At 44.4% G+C, this 19,735-nt stretch overlaps 1 protein-coding gene across 1 annotated transcript; it reads right to left on the bottom strand.

Annotated features, from left to right (window-relative positions):
• Positions 1–13,782: 13,782 nt before the first annotated feature.
• Positions 13,783–19,429, bottom strand: Klk14 (kallikrein related peptidase 14). The gene is made up of 6 exons (XM_034495016.2): positions 19,340–19,429; positions 19,097–19,157; positions 17,146–17,314; positions 15,019–15,272; positions 14,759–14,895; positions 13,783–14,370 (listed from the first exon to the last, which is right to left on the bottom strand). Exons 2-6 carry the CDS (start codon positions 19,134–19,136, stop codon positions 14,218–14,220), a joined length of 753 nt encoding a protein of 250 aa, XP_034350907.1. The 5' UTR covers positions 19,137–19,157; positions 19,340–19,429; the 3' UTR covers positions 13,783–14,217.
• Between the last annotated feature and the right edge of the window lie 306 nt (positions 19,430–19,735).

Raw genomic sequence — 19,735 nt, 5'->3', positions numbered from 1 at the left:
CTTTAGAAAATATTCAATCTCAATCCAAGCCTTTTACCCTCCCTTTGATCATTCAGCTCCCAGACAAAAGGCACACATATTCTTTGTATTTATAATAAGCCTTTATTAGCACTAATGCTGGACAGATATCTAGCCTCTATGCTATTAAAATATATTTTCTATCAACAACCTTGAGTTATTACTTACTATGTTTTATCTGGGCTGCTCTTAACTCCAATCGGCCAGCCCTCATGGCCATGCTTTCTTGACTCCAAACCCATAGCATCTTTCTCCTTTCTACACCTTCTTCTTCTCCCTGCTTGTGATCTCCTCTGACCCCGATCTGAGAACACAAAGCCCTGTCCATCTCAATTCTGCCCATCTATAGGCTGTAGGTATCTTTATTCACCAATCAGAAATAACTTGGGGAAAAGGTCACATAGCATCATGTGGGTCTACACGCCACCGGACTCCCTTGTCTCTGGGGCAACCAGGCCTTAGGGACCTGCCCTCAGCATTACAATACATAGCAACAGACCACACCTCAACAGGGGACAATGGCAGGTGGATCTTCAGATCTCACAGCTAGGCAGCCTAGTCAAAACTGCAAGCTTCAGGTTCAGTAAGAGACTTTGTCATAAAATACAGGTATAGACTGAGAGAGGAAGGCATCTGACCCTTACTTCTGGCCTCCACCTATGCAGATAAAGATGAGTATACCTTCTCTCATATCCAAGGCAATGGGCCCCTAGGACAGGAGCAAGCAGACACAATAATTGCAGTTTGGGTTTTAAGACTTTTATTTTATTTTATTTTATTTTATTTTATTTTATTTTATTTTATTTTATGTGTATAAGTGTTTTCCTGCATGTATGATGTATACCACATATCTGTCTAGTGACCACAAAATTCAGAGAGGATATGGAATCTTCAGAAATAGGAGGTGTGGATAGCTGTGAGTCACCATGTGGGTGCTGGGAACTGAACCCAGGCCCTCTGCAAGAGCACTAAATGCTCTCAACCACTGAGCCATCTCTCTGGCCCCTATTTTCTTTCCTTTGTTTAAATAAAAAATTAAAGGTTTTCAAAAATGTAAATGGGTGGTTCTTCTGCTTGTGTGTCTGTGCACTATGTGTGTGCAGTGCTTACAGAGGCCAGAAGAGAGTATTGGATTCCTTAGAGTTGGAGGGGTAGGCAGGTATGAGCTGCCCTGTGGGTTCTGGGAACTGACCTCTGGTCCTCTGCAAGAACAACCAGTGCTCTTAACCACCAAGTCATTTCTCCAGCCCTTAGTATCTCCCTCACTCTATCCCTCTCTCTTTCCCTCTCTCTCCCTCCATCCCCCCTCTCATTCACTCTCTCTCTCTCTCTCTCTCTCTCTCTCTCTCTCTCTGTGTGTGTGTGTGTGTGTGTGTGTGTGTGTGTGTGTGTGTGTGTACCATGCAAACCATGCAAACCATGCAAATGCAGTGCCTACAGAGGTCAGAATAGAGCACTGAATCCCCTGGAGTTGGAGTTAAAGGTGGTTGTGAGACCTCCAATGTGGGTGTCAGGAACTGAACTCAGGTTCTTGGAAAGAGCAGCAAATATTCTTAACCCTGGGCCATCTTTCCAGTTCTGCTCCTTGTTGCAGTAGATATTTTAAACGGTGGCACCTGATCTGTCTTGTGTTACAAAGCCACCATGTTCAAGACTAAGCTAGGCCTGAGGTCATTAGCAGCAGAGTGTTCTTGCTGCTGCCGTGGCTCAGGCTACCAGCTCAGGCAGTAGCACCAGCCCTGCCACCCATGAGATGCCAACGTGGGAGATAGCTCTGTCAATTTTCCATGCTGTCTCCACAAGGTTGGGCTGAGCCTAGACCATCCAGCCATCCACACGGTACCCGGTAGAAATGAGACTCTAATGCTTAAAGATTAACCAAAGGCTTTATATGTTTGATAATGCTCAATTAATAGGATGCCCACACAATTACAAGTGTTAACCAATTAACTAACCTAAATATAAGTTGTTACCTAGGACTGCTCCCAATACATGTGTGGTTCTCCATCCTCCTACATCTCTGCTCCTCCCTAGCTCCTCCTCTTCCTTTTCCTCTTCCTCTCCTTACTCCTCCCACCTTAGCTTCTTCCCATTTGTGGGTAAAATATGCCACTACATATCACCCTTCCTGTTAAAATTTAAAAAAAAACTTTTTCTCAAAATACAATTAGAGCACAACTATACCAATTTGTATCAGTAAGGTACAAGACAGACCTAATACCCAGTCCATCATTTTTGTTAACTAAATAGAACCTCTGTCATCTCTCCTAACAGAAAGACTTAGTTCTGAACCTGGCTTATGTCCTGACTTTAGAATGACTATCAGCTGAAAACCATCCTTTCAAATCTTTTTTCTCAAAGTAAATAGCCTGGGTTGGCTATGAGACTATAAGTCTTCAACCCCATCAGAAATTCAGAATGACTGAGTTAACTAAAATTATGGGAAACACAAAGCATAGCTTCCAAAACTTAGCCAATTTATAGAGACAGCTGAACACCTGGACAGTCCCTTACTTCAAAATGTTGAAGCATCTGGCCTTCAGCCTTCTGGCCCAGGATCATCTCATAGACCTAGTAAATGCAGAATTTTTAAGGGCTGATCACTCTGTCTTGGCAGATATAATCAGTTGACTATTCCGCAAGTCCTTTTCTGGACAGTATATTGTCTGTAGATGAAAAGAGGCAATTCTTGCCTAGTGGCTATTTCACCACACACAACTGGAGTAACTCTAAAGATGCTCAATTTCTTCTTAGAATCCAAGACAGTGAAGCTGTCAGGAGCAGACAGGTCTCTAATTAAATTAACAATAATACAGAAATGTTTATAACATCAATTTTGTGGACTTCTGACATTTTTGAAAACCAACTATATGTAAAGCAATCTGGACTATTATCCGTTAACTCCTCTCCGCTATTTCTAATTAAAATCTTAAAAAACACCCTAACAGTAAACTCAGAGCCAGGAATTTGCTATTAATTCACAGGCTAACCATCTCAGATCAGCCAAAAAAATTAAAGAAGGACAGGGTCTAAGCCTTGTACCCACCAATTTTGACTTAATAGAAAAAACCATACCAGTGAAACCCTTGAATTTGAAATCAAAAAAAATTTTGTATCATTTAAGAAATTATAACTTCAGCTTAATAACAATTATACAGATTTCTACCAACAGGTTATGATATGTAATCAATTCTAACTATTCCTCCCTGTTCCAATAAAACCATTACTTTTCCCTAGAAGGACAGCCTAATATTAACCACCTCAGTCCCCAAGCCTAGGGAATAGGGGCGCTGACTCTTCATTAACTTCTTCTGTTTTTGTTGTAGTTTTGTTGGGTTTTTTGTTTATTTGTTTGAATTCTGGAATCTAGTCTTCTGGCAGCCTGCCTCTGTCATGTCTAATCCATATAATTCTGGGAGGTAGAAATACCTTAATCATCTCTTCTGAAAACACGCAGACAAAACCTTTTTCCCAAAACAGTGTATTTTTGAGCCAGTAACCAGAAAAACTTTTATCGTGACCTCTTTTCCGAGAAAAAATATAACCACAAAACTGAAAATCACACCCATCCTGAAAATAAAATCAATTTAATAACTAAAGTACTGTATGTGCCTGTTCTTGGGTCTTCCCTATTTTGCCAAGCAGGAAATAAAACCAGAATTTCCGTGGGGCCCATGTTAGACAGAACCCAAATCTCCTATGAGACAATATAACTTTATATCATCTGAATATACCTGATTTACACTACCTTTCTGTTCGGCTCTCTGCCGGAACAGTCTCTGTTTATACACTGTACTCTCTACTCTAGAGTCAGTGACAAGTTTCCATACAATTTTCTGCTACAGCTCCCTAGTGGTTTCTTTAAAAATATGTGCCACCCAAGAGCTCCAAAACCCCATGTTGTCTCCTAGATGTCTTCCTGCATCTGAACCACACCATATCAAAGATATACACAAATCCGTAAGCTCATTCCTAGGTAGACATTTGCATGGATGTGCTGGTAGAAGATTGATATTGATCCTCTGAGAACAAAACAGTCCTGTTTGCCACTTGCTGTATTGTAAATGGTCCCACTGTAATGACAGGTTACTGATAAGTTCTAGTTTCACTCTGTTACTGTACAAATGCCATAACAAAAGCAGCTTAGAGGAGAAAAGAGTTTGTTTCAGCTCACAGGTTATAGTCAGTCATTGAGGGCAGTCAAGGCAGAAATTCAAGGAGGAGCTTGAAGGAGAAACCACGGAGGAACACTGTTCCCTTACACAGGCTCATGCTCAACCCACGACTACCTACCCAGGGATGGTGCCTCACACGATGGCCTAGGCCTTTTATCTACATCAATTAAGAATCAAGATAATCCCTCACAGAGATGTTCACAGGCAAATCTAGTCCAGACAGTTCTTCAGTAAAGACTCCCTTCTTGGGTGACTCTAGACTATTCCAAACTGACCAAAGCTAACCAGGGCACTGGCTAAGCATTTGGGATGAGATATTTGGAAGTTCATTGTGATGGTTAATTTTTACTGTCAAGTTGTGTGATATGAGAAACACTTAGAGGGCTACAGAGATGGCTCAGTGGTTAAAAGCACTGCCTACTCTTCCAGGGGACTCAAGTTAAATTCCCAGTACCCACGCACTGGCTCACAACCATCTGTAACTCCAGTTCCAGGGGATCCGATGCCCTCTTTTGGTCTCCACCAGTACCAGGCACATGCAAAGACATAAATGCAGGCAAAACACTTGTGCACATAATTTTTCTGAAATCAAAAAAAGAAAAGAAAAGAAAAGAAAAGAAAAGAAAAGAAAAGAAAAGAAAAGAAAAGAAAAAATCCCTAGGGGAGCTAGGGCGATAGCTCAGTTGGTAAGACCTAATTTTAATTCTAAGAACTCACGTTCTTACGTTTTGGTTTTGGTTGGTTGGTTTTGATTTTGTTTTTGTTTGTTTATTTTAATTCAGACATGCACCTGCATTCCCAATCCCAGTGCTGGAAGATGGAGACAGATAGTTACCTGGCCAGATAGTTACTTTCTAGCCAGCCTACCTTAATCAGCAGGCTCCTGAACAGTGAGAGACTGTACAAAATACTAGGTGAACAGCTCCTGATGAATGATACCTGTAGGCTTAGATTTTTCAAAAATCTACATTAATAAGGGTTCTTAAATTCATCTTTTTTATAAAAAAAAATGGGTATTCTTTATGTATTTACATTTCAAATGTTATCCCCTTTCCCGGTTTCCCCTCCGGAAGTCCCCTATCCCATCCCCCTCCCCCAGCTTCTCTGAGAATGCTCTCCCTCTCACCTACCCACTTCCACCTCACTGCCCTGGCATTTCACTACACTAGGGCATCGAGCCTTCACTGGACCAAGGGCCTCTTCTCCCATAGATGCCCAACAAGTCCATCTTCTGCTACATAGGTGGCTGGAGCCATGGGTCTCTCCATGTGTACTCTTTGGTTGGTGGTTTAGTCACTGGGAGCTCTGGGGGGTCTGGTTGGTTGATATTGTTGATCTTCCTATGGGGTTGCAAACCCTTTCAGCTCTTTCAGTCCTTTCTCTAACTCCTCCACTGGGGACCCTGTGCTCAGTCCAATGGTTGGCTGTGAGCATCTGCCTCTGCACTTGTCAGGCTCTGGCAAGCTTCTCAGGAGACAGCTATAACAGGTTCCTGTCAGCATGCACTTCTTGGCATCCACAATAGTGTCTGGGTTTGGTGTCTGTATATGGGATGGATCTCCAGGTAGGGCAGCCTCTGGATGGCTCTTCCTTCAGTCTCTGTGCCACCCTTTGTCCCCATAATTCCTTTAGACAGGAGCCATTCTGGTTTAAAATTTGGAGATGAGTAGGTGGCCCCTTTCCCTCAACCAGGGACCTTGCCTAACCTCTGGATATGGTCTCTACAGGTTCTCCCTCCCCTTTGTTGGGCATTTCAGCTAATCTCATTCCCATTGGGTCCTGGGAGCCTCTTGCTTTCCTGGCATCTGGAACTTGCTGGTGGTACCCCTAGTTCCCCATCCCCCATTGCTGCACATCTCTTTTCAAATTCTTGACCCTCTGTATATCATCCCTGTCTCCTCCTATACCTGATCCTGCCCCCTTTTCCCCCTCCCCCACTTTCTCCTCCTCCCAAGTCCCTCCCACTCTCTACCTCTGTGAGTATTTTGTTCCCCCTTCTAAGAAGGACTGAAGCATCCACATTTTGGTCTTCCTTTTTCTTGAGGTTCATATGGTCTGTGAATTGTATCTTGGGTATTCCAAGCTTACGGGTTACTATCCACTTCTCAGTGAGTGAATACCATGTGTGTTCTTTTGTGACTGGGTTACCTCACTCAGGATGCTATTTTCTAGTTCCATCTATTTGCCTAAGAATTTTATGAAGTCACTGTTTTTAATAGATGAGTAGTACTGCATTGTGTAAAGGTACCACATTTTCTGTATCCATTCCTCTGTTGAAGAACATCTGGGCCCATACTTAAACATAGTAAAAGCAATATACAGCAAACCAGTAGTCAACATCAAACTAAATGGAGAGAAACTTGAAGCAATCCCACTAAAATCAAGGACTAGACAAGGCTGCCCACTCTTTCCCTACCTATTCAATATAATACTTGAAGTCCTAGCCAGAGCGATTAGACAGCAAAGGGAGGTCAAAGGGGTACAAATTGAAAAAGAAAAAGTCAAGATATCACTATTTGCAGATTATATGATAGTATAGTTAAGTGACCCCCAAAATTTCACTAGAGAACTCCTAGAGCTGATAAACAACTTCAGTAAAGTGGCTGCATATAAAATCAATTCAAACAAATCAGTAGCCTTCCTCTACTCAAAGGGTAAACAAGCTGAGAAAGAAATTAGGGAAAGGACACCCATCACAATAGTTACAAATAACATAAGATACCTTGGTGTGACTCTAACAAAGCAAGTGAAAAATCTGTATATCAAGAACTTCAAGTCCCTGAAGAAAGAAATCAAAGATCTCAGAAGATGGAAAAATCCCCCATGCTCATGGAATGGCAGGATTAATATAGTAAAAATGGCCATCTTGCCAAAAGCAATCTACAGATTCAATGCAATCTCCATCAAAATTCCAACTCAATTCTTCATAGAGTTAGAAAGAGCAGTTTGCTAATTCATTTGGGAAAACAAAAAACCCAGGATAGCAAAAACAATTCTCAACAATAAAAGAACTTCTGGAGGAATCACCATCCCTGACCTCAAGCTGCATTACAGAGCAATAGTGATAAAAACTGTATGGTATTAGTACAGAGACAGGCAGGTAGATCAATGGAATAGAATTGAAGACTCAGAAATGAACCCACACACCTATGGTCACTTGATCTTTGACAAAGGAGCTAAAACCATCCAGTGGAAAAAGGACAGCATTTTAACAAATCGTGCTGGTTCAACTGGAGGTCAGCATGTAGAAGAATGCAAATTAATCCATTCTTATCTCCTTGTACGAAGCTCAAGTCCAAGTGGATAAAGAACTTCCACGTAAAACCAGATACACTGAATCTAACAGAAGAGAAAGTGGGGAAGAGACTTGAACACATGGGCACAGGGAAAAGTTCCTGAACAGAACACCAATGGCTTACGCTCTGAGATCAAGAATCGACAAATGGGACCTCATAAAATTGCAAAGCTTTTGTAAGGCAAAGGACACTGTCAACAGGACAAAACGGCAACCAACAGATTGGGAAAAGATCTTTACCAATCCTACATCTGAAAGAGGACTAATATTCAATATATACGAAGAATTCAAGAAGGTAGACTCCAGAGAACCAAATAACCCTATTAAAAATTGGGTACAGATCTAAGCAAAGAGTTCTCAACTGAGGAATATCAAATGGCTGAGAAGCACCTAAAGAAATGTTCAGCATTCTTAGTTGTCAGGGAAATGCAAATCAAAACAACCCTGAGATTCCACCTCACATCAGTCAGAATGGCTAAAATAAAAAAACTCAGGTGACAGCAGATGCTGGCAAGGAAGTGGAGAAAGAGGAACAGTCATCCATTGTTGATGGGATTGCAAGCTGGTACAACCACTCTGGAAATCAGTCTGGTGGTTCTCAGAAAATTGGACATAGTACTGCCTGAGGACTCAGCTATACCCAAAAGATGCTCCAGCATATAACAAGGACACATGCTCCACTATGTTAATAGCAGCTGTATTTATAATAGCCATAAGCTAGAAAGAACCCAGATGTCCTTTAACCTCCCTTCTATCTCACCAACCAACAGAGGTAGTGGAAAGTTAACAGGTCAAAGGGGTATGTGTACCTGTTTAGAAATAATTCTTTTGGTGTGATTCCAATCTTTGAAGTCAAGATATCAGCAGTTCAGTTCACACGAATCAACAGCAGCAATTTGATCCAGAAGAAACCAAGAGGCTCTGCCAATCACCTGAGTCTGTGGAAGCAGCAAAAGGCCACCAGAGAAGTTCTTTCTCTATGAAGTCACAACAAACAATAATCAGAGAAGAAGACAAGGAGAACCAATGCCATGGCATTGTCAGTGAAGACCAGCGTCAGCAAAGCCCAATTAAGACCAGCAAAGAGTGGCAAGGTGACCCATTCCACAGCATCATCCACTGTCTGCTAGGTTATAGTTATATCATTTCCAAACATCACATGTTCTCTCAAGCCCACTCTAACTAAACATCACATGCCCTTCTCCCAGGAAGCTTCCAGAAAACCATCTATTCTCAGCAAAACATCCCCCACATGTCTGCCTCAGCAAAACATTGGGTCACAAGCCAGTTTCCAGAAAAACATCACATATACAACTTAATTACCAAAAGAAACCAGAAACTTCCAACTTCCACTTCAATGCCTGAAAGCTAACCTTTGACCTTCACACACACACACACACACACACACACACACACACACACACACACACACACACACACGTGCATGCAACTGGGTTGAAACATTCCATCCTGGAAAAAGGGCTTCTTAAGTCTCAGGAGTTTTAAATTAAAACATTCCCTCTGTCGGAGTTGGCTTTTTGTCAGTTTGACATAAATTAGAGTAATCTTGGAAGAGGAGACTCAATTAAGAAAAATACCTTCATTGATTGCCTGTAGTATATTTCTTGATTGCTGTAAGATCGTCCAGCCTAAGGAAGGTGATCCTAGGGTGTATAAGAAAGCAAAGTGTGGGGCTGGAGAGACGGCTCACCAGTTAAAAGTACTGACTGCTCTTCCAGATGTCCTGAGTTCAATTCCCATGTTGGCTCACAACCATCTGTAATGGGATCTGATGCCCTCATCTGGAGTGTCTGAAGACAGCAACAGTGTACTCACATACATGAAATAAATAAATAAATAAGTCCTGAAAGAAAGAAAGAAAGAAAGAGAGAGAGAGAGAGAGAGAGAGAGAGAAAGAAAGAAAGAAAGAAAGAAAGAAAGAAAGAAAGAAAGAAAAATGAGGAGGAGCAAGCTAGTAAGCATTGTTCCTCCATGGCTTCTGCTTCAGTTCCTGCCTTGAGTTCCTGCCATGAATTCCTTGGATAAACTATGGATGTGGAAGTGAAGTTAACTAAGCCCTTTCCTTTTCAAGTTGCTTTTGGTCATGGTCTTTATCAGAGCAATAGAAACCCTAAGATAAAAGCTCGTACCAGGAGTGGGGTTTCCGTGTAGCAGACCAGGCCATGTTTTGGGGAGAACTGTGGAAGGACTTTGGAACTTTGGATTAGAAAAACCATTGAGTGTTCAGAGTTTAGTAAGCTATTGTAAGGATTAGAAGATCATGCTGAGTGGAGTGGGGGCCTGAGTTGTGAAACCTCAGGTGGAAATCTCAGGGTCCCTTAAAGACTCTATTGGGGTTGTTATTTTGAGTTAAGACTCTGTCGTTCTGGTCAGATGGGGGTGAGGCTGTGATTAACAAGAGATCAGAAACATGAAATTGAAACCTTTTGTTTGCTGGGACAATTGATGCTAGTCAGTTAGGGCTGAAGAATCAGCTGTGGTTGAGAAGAGACCAGTATCATTAAGGTACAATTTAGGAAGTGTTTCTTCAGAGTCAGCAAACAAAAGCTGTAGTTCAGAGAGGGTCACAGCTGTGTCTTGTGCTGGCAACCAAACTCGGTAACATATGAGAGTCTCTCAGGTGGTATTGGTTTTGAAGGCATGAGAGATTATGGAGGGCAGATAAGGTTTGGCATAGTGTGGCGATATCAGAGTTCTTGAAGAGAGGCCGTTGGTGAGGGTGCAGCTCTAGTTTGCAGTAGAAGATCCAATACTGGAGGAGTCAGGGAGAGAAGTCGAGGCTTGGCACAGTGTGGCTGGGTCAGAGTCACTGAAGAGAGCCCAGGCTATTGGTGAAGGTGAAGTTTGTTCCGAGCGCCTCCCGTGTCCCCTCCACCCACGGAAGAGAGACACATGAGACAGTATTCGGGTATTACCACAGACGAGGCTTTACTTGTAACAGCAGAAGCGGAAAGGCCGTGGAAGGGGCAAAGACAGGAAGAGGCACAGCTTAAATACACCCTAGAGTGACGTATTCACTTCTGATTGGCTGTTCACTCATCACCCCATATTACGCCCCGGGATGGGCAGTGACTTTTGGCGCGCTTTTGCCTTTTTGCACCTGCGCAGTTATTTGTTTACTAGTGGGAAGGACACGATGTCTGCGCCATCTTGGAATGTCGAATGTATCACCGCTGACCATGGCTTCCTACAGAAGTTGTAGTACAACCCCAAGCATTTTGGAAATGCCAGTACCATGGGCATCCTAGGGATGGCAGAGTCAGAGAGGTGGAGCTGTCCAAGCCCTTTGGAGCTCAGAAGTGAGCCCCATACATCTGATACTGAGCTTGACACTGTTGGACTCTGGTTCTGCTTTCGTTTGACTGTGACTTTTTTCTAGTTCTCCCTTTTGGGAGTAAGAAAGTATTTAAACTTTAAAAAGCAAAAACAAAACAAAACAAACAAACAAACAAAAAACCAGGAGTCTGGGAGCTGGAAAAATGGCTCAGTGGTTAAGAGCACTGACTACTCTTCCAGAGGTCATGAGTTCAATCCCAGCAACCACATGATGGCTCACAACCATCAACAATGAAATCTATTGCCCTCTTCTGGTGTGTCTGAAGACAGCTACAGTGTACTCATACACATTCAAAAGAATAAATCTAAAAAAATTTTTTTTTAGAAAGAATCCAGTTAAGAAACTTTGGTGTATTAGAGAGAAATTGAGCATTTTTGTGAAGACTGGACTTTTAAAGTGTTTGAATTTTTAAAGACTATGGAGCTTTTATATTGAAACTTCAAGTTGGAATGTTTTATATTGCTATGGTGGTATTAATATGAGATCTTAAAGACATACAAGAAAGGGAGCTTTATGGTTTAATTGTGATGTGTCAAGTTGATAATGGGCCACTCTCTGGAGGGTGAAGAGACAACACAGTGGTTAAGGGCTCCTGTGGTTCTTGAAAAGGACCCGCGCTCAGCTCTCAGCACCCACACAGAGGAGCGCACAGTCACCTGTAACTCCAGCTCTGGGAACCCAACACCTATGGTCTCTTTGGTGTCTCTAGGTACCTGCATGAGTTCATACATCCTGACCTCATAAACATACACATAATAAACAAACAAACAAGCCAGTCAGATGTGTTTAATCCCAGTACTCAGGAAACATATATAGGCAGATCTCTGTGAGTTCAAGGACAGCCTGTTCTACGTAGCCAGTTCTAAGCCACACAGGGATTCATAGTAGAGCCTGTCTGAAATAAAATAAATATTTTTAAATTGCATACACATTTTCTCCAAGAAGGAGTGGTGCTCATGAAACTCTAAAAGTAAACAAATGTCATATGTCTGGGAAAGTAAAAATTCCCAAGATACACAAGGCCTGTCTCCAAGGTTCTAAAAACAGCAACAGTGGCCAGAGGTGGGGATTTTCCCACCTGTCCAATTGCCTGCAAGCTGTCTGTGTGGATGGGTGACTTCCAGAGATGCAGCTTCTCCGAGTCCCAGCTCTGCGGGATCGGGCTTTGACACCAGGCAACTGCCTCTGGGTTGTCTCTGCTCATGTAAGGAACCACCCCACAAATTCACTGGGTTACCAAGCTGGACTTTGGTGTAATTGTTATTGTTCATTTCTTCCCCTCTCCCCTCCCCTCCCTTCCTGTCTCTGTCTTTCCCTCCTTCCTTTCCTGTCTCTGTCTCTCTCCTTCTCTCTCTTCCTTCCTCCCACCCCTTTTCTCTCTCCCTTCTTTCCTACCTCTTCTGTCTCTCCTCCTTTCTCCCTCCCTCCTTCTTTCTCTCCTTCCCTGTCTCTATCTCTCTCCTCTCCTCTCCTTTTCTCCCTCCCCCTCCTCCCTTCTCTCCTCCCTATATCTCTTGACCCACTGAACTTTGAGAGGGCAGCACTGACTTCACAGCCTCCTCACAGGATAATCGACGTCCCCTAAACTGTGAGCCAAAATAAACTAATCCCTCGAGGGGCTTACACCACCTAGTCTGTTGCAGGAAACAGAAAATGCACAGATAGGATAAACACAAATGGCCTCGAAGTATAGCTATTAGCTTAAAACATAGGAACGCTGCTATACGGATTGGTTTACTAAAATTTACTTATTTGTGTGTGTGTGTGTGTTGTGTGTCTGTGTATTTGTGTACCATGTGCATGCAGTGTCCACAGCAACTAGAAGACAGCACCAGACCCCCTGAATTGGAGGTACAGATAACAGTCTGTACCTCCACCATGTGAGCCTCCATGTGGGTGCTGGGAAGTGAACCCAAGTCTTCTGCAAGAGCAGCCAGTGCTCTTAACTGCCAAGCCATCTCTCTAGTCCTTTGACTTTACTTTTAAAATTGTTTCATCATAAATTTATGTCTCTGAAATTTTAACAGTGGTTGATTTTATCAACCAGCTCTTAAAATACTTGAAGTGTCTCCAGTTGCCTCCCTAAGTCTTAGTGGACACTGACATCTGGCACTGGCTAAGTGGCCTCTTTAATCACAGGGACTTTGCATGACTTCTATGAGGTTTGCTATTACATGTGGGCTGCCCACTGCCAACATGTAGGTTGCACGAGCAGGGCTTTAGAGTGGACTTTTGACCATGTCTTCTGCATCAACTAGATCAAGGATTGCTGCATAGTACCTGTCCAAAATAGACAGATAACTGACCATAGTACATGTGCAGTAAGTGCTACCTGAGAGAAAGTAAGAAAAGGAGATTCATAGTGGAACAGTCTTGTGAGGTCAGCAAAACATGCTACCTCTGGATAATACTCATGGTTCTATGTCTAAAGGAGGAGGTCTGGGCCTGGACTCCTGCTCTGAGTCTAGTTTCAGGTCTGGATTCCAGTTCTGAGACAGGAGGTTGGGGGGTCTGGAGCACTGGGTCTGAAGAAGAAGAGAGTCTAGATTCATGGATCTGAGGGAAGAGGCCTGGGTCTGGATCCCTATGTCTGAGAGACAGGGGCTGGAGCTGGAACCCTGGCATTCAAGGTCATTTGTGCCCTGCCTCTGTGGGGATTGGAGTCAGGGATGCAGGTTGGAGATGAGCATGATAAATGAGAGATTGACTTCGCTGGGACTTGAACTCAGCTGTCCTCCCCTACTCTGATTAGCAGAAGAAAGACTCTCTGTGTGCAGTTAGCAAGGATGAGGCAGCTCAGAGGTGGGGAACCCAACCACAGATGGATGGATTGTGATGGGCAGACCTGAGGGACGAGTTTGGTGCCTGAGTCAGCCACTTTTCACAGCACACGGTGCTCACGGGAATAGACTAATGAAGAAAGCATGGGGGAAATGTGGGATGACTCCATTTTTATTTTTAATTATTTGGATTTTAAAGACAGTAAGAGTTTTGGAATCAGACTTCTTTGGATAGGGATATTGATCCAGAGCATCTGTACTCCGGCCTCTGGGCTCAGTGAGTCTCAAACTGTGACAACAAGCTGTGAGAGGGATTCCAGAGCCAAGACCCTGGGAAGGAAGGTGGAGCCTGGAATAAGGGCAAGGATATTGCATCTGAAGGAGAAAGCTGGGGTCTGGGAGCTTGGGTCTGAGGGAGGAGCCTGGGGTGTGGGAGCCTGGGTCTGAAGGAAGAGGCTAGGAGCTGGAGTCTTAAGTGTGAAGAAGGAGGGCTAAGGAGGACTCTAGTGTCTTGGGGAGGACTCAAATGTCTGATGGAGGAGGCTGTGAATGCACAGAAACAGCTGGTGATAATCAGATGGTGATGGATGATCAGTTGCTTTGCATTGTCCTCTGGATCCAGCTGTGGTAATTGCACAGGTTGGTGTAGACTCCTGGGTAGCCAGGCATAGCACAACGTTCCATTCCCCAGGACACAAGACCCTGGAGTTGTCCCCCACACACCAGAGGTCCCCCAGAATCACCCTGTGAGGAAGAGGAATGGGAATAGAATCAGCCACAAGAGTAAGCATCTGAGACAATAGCCCCACTCACCTCTGACTCCAGCCTCAGGCAGGGGCAGAGCTTCCCTCTGCAACATCCCCACCCAGTCTCCCTCTGTGAATCTGATATGGCCCCTCTCTCTCAGCTGCATCTGTGTCTCTTCCCATACCCCATCTCTGTCTAAGAAGTTTATCTTTATCAAACAGAAACTAAGGTATAATAACAGAGTTAAGTCCGAAGGGTCTGAGTTATCCCTGTATCTCTGTGCCCCAAGTCCTCTCAACTATATCCTCTGACTTTTCTGTTATTGAGACAGAGTGATATCCAAAACCTAGCTTCAAATTGTCCCAGAATGGAATCTGAGCCTCACCTGACAGGAGTCCTTCCCACCTTCAGGGACCCCAGCACAGATCATGCCAGATGTTATGGTTCCAGGGTAGGCTCGCTGGCATACTTGCTCGGACATGATGTTGACATTCACACACTGCAGAGCAGTGGGGTACCTGGCTGATGGGGTAGGGGATATAGAAGGGTCACAACTAAAGTACTATGGACCCAGGAGTCCAGCATCAGCCTCCTCCCTCAGACCCAGAGGTCCAGCTTTGTATTTTCAAGGTGGGGGCTTCTTACCAACGGGACTGGATATGGTCCCCCAGCCTGACACTCGGCAGGGAGTCCCTGGGCTGGCACAGGAGCTGGCCACAGAGATGGCCTTCACTGCTCGTCCCAGTCGCACCTTCCTCTGCAGCTTCAGTAACATGAGGTCATTGTTATGGGCCTGGGGTTGGTACTGGGGATGTGGCACCTGGCGAATCACACGCACCACTTGCTGCGTTGCTTCCCACTTTCTTATGTTGTGCTTGCCCAGGGCTACATGAAGAATCCTGTCCCATAAATCCAAAGAGTAAATGCTGCTTAAAGTCTGACCACAGACCATGTTCCGGCCCCATTTTCTTCCGTGGTGATGAGTTTCCCTCAGAGTCTAACCTGTGTCCCTCTAATTGTGGGCTGAGTATTTTGTGGCCTCTTGTATTCTTCCTTTCTTCACGGCCTGGGCATTCTCTCTTTACCCAACCTCATTTCATGTCCCTTCCTTTTGAGGGATATACTCAAGGGCCATTTGAAGTTTTTGACTCAGTTCCTGAGTGCTTAAAGGTTTCTCAGAGGATTACATCTCCAGACTCTAAATCAGAGTTGATATTCTAGGGAAAACACCATTATCATCTCTGGCTTAGACACGTTCTAGGCAAAGGTCAGGGTTCTAGATTTAGTCTAGATTATGGTATAATTTCTGGATTCAGATATGAGCCTAATGTTTCAGCATAAGCTATGGACTCTGCTTTTAGCTCTGTATTGCAGATTGAATTTGAGTTCTAGATGTCAGTACAGGTTCTCATTTCTAGAGTCATCTTGGGTTCCACTTTGAACAGTGACTTATGATATTAGCAGATTGATTCTGGACACTGGTGAGAGCTCATGTCTAGGTAAGGCTCTGGGTCCTAGACTAACTTTTGTTTATGAGTTGGGTTCTAGACAATGGTTTTAAGTTCTAGGCTGTGGTTAGGCTCGGGTTTCTAAATATTCATCTGAGCTTATAATCTAAACAAAGCTGTCTCAAATTGCACAACAGGTGATAATTCTAGACTCCTGTCTGTGTCCTCAACCGTGAAGCTTTAAGTTCTAGACTAAGCTATACATTATGACCTATATATAAGGAAATAGAATCTGGTTTTCATCCTTGGCTCTGTATTCTGCTAGACTCTGTTCTGCTCTCAAGTCTCTGGGTTCTAAGTTAAATTTTCATTTTGGCAGTCAGCTAGGTCACAGTCATGGTGTGAGCTATAGCCTCGACTTTCACTTCAAGGCTGAAATCTGAGCTTTAAATTCTGGTTGCAAATCAAGGAGGAACTGGGTTCTAACTCACAAATTATGGTCAGTATTCTAGGATTCAACCTCTGGGATGGAGTCAGGGTTTTAGGATGCTCAAAGAGGATCTGGTAACTAGACTCAGAGATCAAAGATATATCTAGAACAAGTTCTAGGTCCAGACTATTCTTCTGTGTGTGGGGTGTGCATGCAATGGCACACACATGTAAGCTTGAAGCCAATCACTTTGTTTGAGATAGGGTATCTCTTGTCATTCAGTTCTGCATCTTCCAGGATAGCTGGCCCACATGCTTGAAGAAATTCTTCTGATTCTTAACCTCTCTATAGGAATGTTGTGATTACAAACATGTATATTACTACATCTAGCTTTTAGGTGAGGTCTGATGATTCCAATTCAGGTTGACCAGCTTGTATAGTAAACACTTTACACACTGAGTCATGTCCCTTGGCCCTGACTATTCTTACAGTTGTGTGTTCTAGCTGCAAAAATAATTTCCAGACTCTTGTCTGGGTCATGTGCTCAGAACTGGGATCTGGGTTCCTGGTATGTTCTGAGTTTCTAAATGTAGATTATATGCTAGTCTAGAATGGGCCATTGCTGTTCCTGATGTGGCAATTGGTAACTGGATGAATATGACAAGCTTGTGACTTAGATTCTAAACCAACTGACTGGCTTTGTTATCTAAGCACAGTTCTAACTTGATGGCAAGGGCCCTGCACTCTGAATTATGCCTCTCAGCCTAGATCCTTTTCTAGTCTCCAAATCAGGACCTAGCCTCTGCACTGTGTTCTATACATGGATCTGGGTTTATAACTGACCTCTGGGACCCCGGGATCTGGAAGACATTAAGAACGAGGGAGATTACTCACGGGCGGGCACAGTGAGCGGCAGTGATGACCCACTGGTCTGACAGCAAGACTCCACCACACAGGAAGCGACGCCTGGGTCCTGCTTGTAGAGCAACCTGCCACGGCTGGGAGTTCTGGATACATGTGTAGCCACCAATAATTTTATGATCTCCTTGGCTCTGGACTATGGCTATGGGGAAATGGGTTGGAGTGGGGAAGGGAAAGGATATGAATGAATGTCCTCTAATCTCCAATGGTGTACAGTGCCCAGCAGACAGAGATCCTTCCATAAGGCTCAACATCTAAACCAGCTGCCTCTTTCTGCTCCACCAAGTGTGATACACATTCAACATTGTCCCCAACCAAACAGGACTTTTCTGACCCCCTCCCTCAATTGACCTTCATGGTTTATGTTATGTGTCCATGTCCACCTCAGCCAGGACCTGGCCACAGCCACAGCCTTTGACTCCACCCTCCCGTGAGCACTTTATTTCTTTTAGGTTGAAACAAAGTCTCACTATGTTCCAGGCTGGCCTGGAACTCCCTGCATTCTTGCTACCTCAGACTCCCAAGTGCTGGCCTTCAAGGCACACACCAGCACTCCTTGTTCCCCTGAATATTTTTGGTTTTCCATTTTTATGTGGTATGCATATGTATGTGTGCAGATCTGCAAGTATGTGGGTACATGTATTCATGGCTGCATGTGTATTTATCTGTATATGTGTATGTGAAGGTCTGAAGTTATGTTGGGAATCTTCCTTGATCACTTTTCCATGTTATTCACTGAAGCAGAGGCTCTCAAACTAATCCAGTGCCTGCCCTTATGGGTAATCTCACTAGCCAGCTTCCTTTGGGGAAACCCCTGTTTTGCCTTCCAATGCTGGAATTAAAGGATGTCCATCACAAATAGCTGTCATGTTGGCTCTGGGGATCTGAAGTCTAGTCCTTATGGTTGAGTGGAGGTGCTTTAACTGCTGAGCCAGCTCCCTGGCTCTCCAGTGCTCCCCTCAGAGTGCCATATGCCACTTCTATCCTTCCTCAACCTCCTCCAAGGAGTTCCTGTGCCCTTCCAAAGCCTCCTACTCAGTAGGTCCCCAGAGCCACTCTTTCCCCAGACTGCCCCCACACTTTCACACTCCACTTTCATCTTCCCTGACATGACCAAAAACAGCCCCACAAGCCTCTTCAGATAGAGCCCACTTGAGATGTCAGAGCCTTCTCTAATTCCTTATTTTCTCTATCTTCTGTAGCTGCCTCTCTCTGGAATCCTATTTCTTGGTATCTCCAGACTTAGAATGTGGGCATGAACTCCTAGTTAAGTGAGATACTCAGCATCAGCCCAAGCTACCCCTTCCTCTGTGTGTATATGCAATCACCCCCTGCTCAGTGTGTGCCCAGCTACCCTCCCCTCAGTGTATATGTGTAACCCTGTGACATCTGGTCTACTTGAGTCCCAGTACAAGGCCTAGAGATAAAGATGCTGTGTGGGACCCAACATGAACCATCTCAGTGGGGCTGCTCCCCTGTGTCTCTGATCCTGACTCATCAGAGATTCTTTCTCGAAGCATAGTATGTCTCCACATTCATCTTACTCCTGGGCCTTCAGATCAGCTAGTAAATGAAGCCAAAGATTAACCTCAGGTGTTATTTATCACTGTCCATCTTTGTTTGTTTTGAGACAGTGTCTCTCAGTGGCCTAGAACTTGTGGACTAGTCTAGGCTGGTTGACCAGTGGCTGACAGATGCTCCTGTCTCTGCCTCTCCAATGATAATTACAATACCCCACTGCTTCCATTTTGTTTTAAAGGAGTGAGCTCCAGGGGGTCAAACTCAGGTCCTTGTGCTTACAAGGCTGAGCCATCTCCCAGCCCCCTGGACTTTTTCTTGCCAGGCTGTCCCCCAGAGCATACTGATAACCCAGAACACATCCTTAGCTCATCTCAGAGTTCCCAGGGGAACATAGTGCTCTTACCTACAGCCAAGGCTTGGAGTATGGTCAGTAGAAGGAACATTCTGGAGCTGGAGGTCCAAGTCTAACAAATGCAGAGAGGAAGTAGAAGGGGAAAAAATCAAAGGAAGAAATCAGGGGCAGTGAATATCACTCACACTGAGACCTAGACCCTCAGTGACATGGAGTCAGAACAAAGATGTAGAGGGCAGGGTTAGAGAGGATGGGGGTCACAGGCTCCCCAGGCTGTGAAGAAAAGATGCCTACCAGGATCCAGTCACTCTGGCTCCTTGCAAGCTTGAAGAGGGAGGAGTGGTGTCTCTTCCAGGACACGCCAGCAAAGCCTTTTATCCCTGGTCTGGGCAGCTGGCCCTGCCCCCGACCGCCCTTCTGCCTTTTGTTTTTATTGCCTAGTTTCCATTCCAAGATTTTTCTGCTCTCTTCCCTCCCATCTCTGACCAGAGAAGCAGACACAATTATTAATGGGAGCCTGCCTGGTGAAAGAAGCTATAATCTGGAAAGAATGGAGGGGAGGAGGGGAGGGGCTGATCCTGAGCAGGGAGAGTGAGAGAGGTACCCAGCCTCAAAGAGCATGCAGTGGATGGGTAGGATCTAGGTGGGGGCCCTAAGGATGAAACTGGGAGGGGCAGAGGGGAAGAAAAG

This window comes from Arvicanthis niloticus, chromosome 1 (genome assembly GCF_011762505.2).
Source record: "Arvicanthis niloticus isolate mArvNil1 chromosome 1, mArvNil1.pat.X, whole genome shotgun sequence".
NCBI classification, from domain to species: domain Eukaryota; kingdom Metazoa; phylum Chordata; class Mammalia; order Rodentia; family Muridae; genus Arvicanthis; species Arvicanthis niloticus.
This window is presented reverse-complemented; position numbering and strand designations above follow the sequence as displayed.

Coding starts and splice junctions, on each gene's coding strand:
- Klk14 (XM_034495016.2), bottom strand. CDS start 19,136: ATGTTCCTTCTACTGACCATACTCCAAGCCTTGGCTGTAG. Junction 17,315..19,096: donor ACTCCAAGCCTTGGCTGTAG/GTAAGAGCACTA, acceptor ATTTCCCCATAG/CCATAGTCCAGAGCCAAGGA. Junction 14,371..14,758: donor GTGGGAAGGACTCCTGTCAG/GTGAGGCTCAGA, acceptor TCTTCCTCACAG/GGTGATTCTGGGGGACCTCT.